This window comes from Galeopterus variegatus, unplaced genomic scaffold, assembly GCF_000696425.1.
Source record: "Galeopterus variegatus unplaced genomic scaffold, G_variegatus-3.0.2 Scaffold14457, whole genome shotgun sequence".
NCBI lineage: Eukaryota > Metazoa > Chordata > Mammalia > Dermoptera > Cynocephalidae > Galeopterus > Galeopterus variegatus.
Window position 1 is genome coordinate 23,904 of NW_007740568.1, and position 1,900 is coordinate 25,803.

Sequence of the window (1,900 nt, forward strand, 5' to 3'; positions counted from 1 at the left end):
TTTGGCAATTTTGAAGTCAGTTCTAATGACACAGTTCCACCTTCCAGCCAGAGGTACAAAAGGGGAGCTATATATTTATTAGAATAATCCTTAAAACAGTCATCAAATCACAGACAGGTCATTAACACTGCAGCTGTTAAGCCTGTGGTGCTTGCTACGGAGGTTTGATGCTACAACACACCAGACCTCACCACTTATGTCTTCCTGGAAGTTAGTTTAATTCCCCCTTCCCTTAAATCAGATCTTCTCTCAATCCAACTAGGTCTGTAATCTCCTACTCCTCCCTATTCCTATTTTACCAGATCCCTCCCTTTCCAAACTCCAGCCAAATTCTCCTTCTCACCAACAGCGTCTGCCCCCAGCTTCTGCAGCAGACGAGACTCTGCCACGGTCTCAAAGCTGGGACCTGTCAGCATCACATAGGTGCCTTCCTGTAGCTCTCGCTGCTGCCCCATTTGTTTCCAGGCACTGACAGCCTTCTGCCTCATATTCCGGTCGTAGGCATCAGACATGGCAGGAAATCGAACTCCAAACCTAGGGCAGAGGTTGGATTATCTCAGATAAATGGAATTAAATGAGCTCTCTCCCAACTCCTGGACAAGTTCTTAAACCCTACCCACCTACAAACAAAGCAGCAAGATACATATACCTTTCATCATTGGGCCCTTTGAGAGGGTTTTGACCACAGAAACCAGGTAGGTTGATGTGATCACGGATCAGCATGATATCTCCAACCTCGAACTTGGGGTTGAGTCCTCCAGCTGCATTGGTGACCACCAGGGTGTCCACACCCAGAAGACGGAAAACCCTCACAGGGAATGTAACCTTAGAAGCAAAAGATCAGAAAAGTTTTCAAAATTTCACCAACCTACCGATGCAGATATGCATGATGTTCATCATGAAAGAGGAAGGAGAAGACTAAAAACCTACCTACCCGAGATAGCTAGGTAAGAAAAGAGGACAGACAGTTCTCTCCGCCTTCCAGATCCAGCTGGGCGTATGCCCCTGATTTACCTTCCAGAGCGAGTATCCTTCATATAAGTGGAACCTGCCCTTCATCATCACACAGGCTCTGCCATTCAGGAACCCAAATACCAGTTGACCAGCATGACCTGGCACTGTACACAGAAAGAAAGGGAAATGAGTGGGATTATGCTTTCCTGTAACACAGATGCTTTGAGAACTTACTATGAGCCACTCACTCACAACANCTACCGATGCAGATATGCATGATGTTCATCATGAAAGAGGAAGGAGAAGACTAAAAACCTACCTACCCGAGATAGCTAGGTAAGAAAAGAGGACAGACAGTTCTCTCCACCTTCCAGATCCAGCTGGGCGTATGCCCCTGATTTACCTTCCAGAGCGAGTATCCTTCATATAAGTGGAACCTGCCCTTCATCATCACACAGGCTCTGCCATTCAGGAACCCAAATACCAGTTGACCAGCATGACCTGGCACTGTACACAGAAAGAAAGGGAAATGAGTGGGATTATGCTTTCCTGTAACACAGATGCTTTGAGAACTTACTATGAGCCACTCACTCACAACACGTGAAAGGATAATTAAGCAAAAGAAGATATTATTATCTCTTCTTTCAGAAAGTTTAAGTCTAGTTGTAGAAGACACATATATTACTCATAACCGTACAAATATGACCTGAGGTAAGAGCTGTGGAGATAAGGATGTTCAATGTGAACAAACAAAGGAAGAAGGAAAGGCTTTTTAAAGAAAGTTCAAAAGATCCAGGGCTGGGCTGGTCTGTGGCTCACTCAGGAGTGTGTGGTGGTGACAACACCAAGGCCACGGGTTCGGATCCTATATAGGTCATCTTTATATGGAAATTTTTTAAAAAAGAAAGAAAGAAAGAAAGAAAGGAGGGAGGGAGGGAGGGAGGGA

General features: G+C 45.1%; 1 protein-coding gene across 1 annotated transcript in view; it reads right to left on the reverse strand.

Moving 5' to 3' along the window:
* Positions 1–1,613, reverse strand: part of LOC103581971 (purine nucleoside phosphorylase-like) — a gene marked incomplete at its 5' end in the record, with an annotated part of 3,282 nt that extends 1,669 nt beyond the window's left edge. The window contains 3 exons of the mRNA XM_008563666.1: positions 344–534; positions 650–825; positions 1,358–1,613. Coding sequence (XP_008561888.1) covers positions 344–534; positions 650–825; positions 1,358–1,613 — 623 coding nt within the window. The remainder of the gene's footprint in view (positions 1–343; positions 535–649; positions 826–1,357) is intronic.
* Between the last annotated feature and the right edge of the window lie 287 nt (positions 1,614–1,900).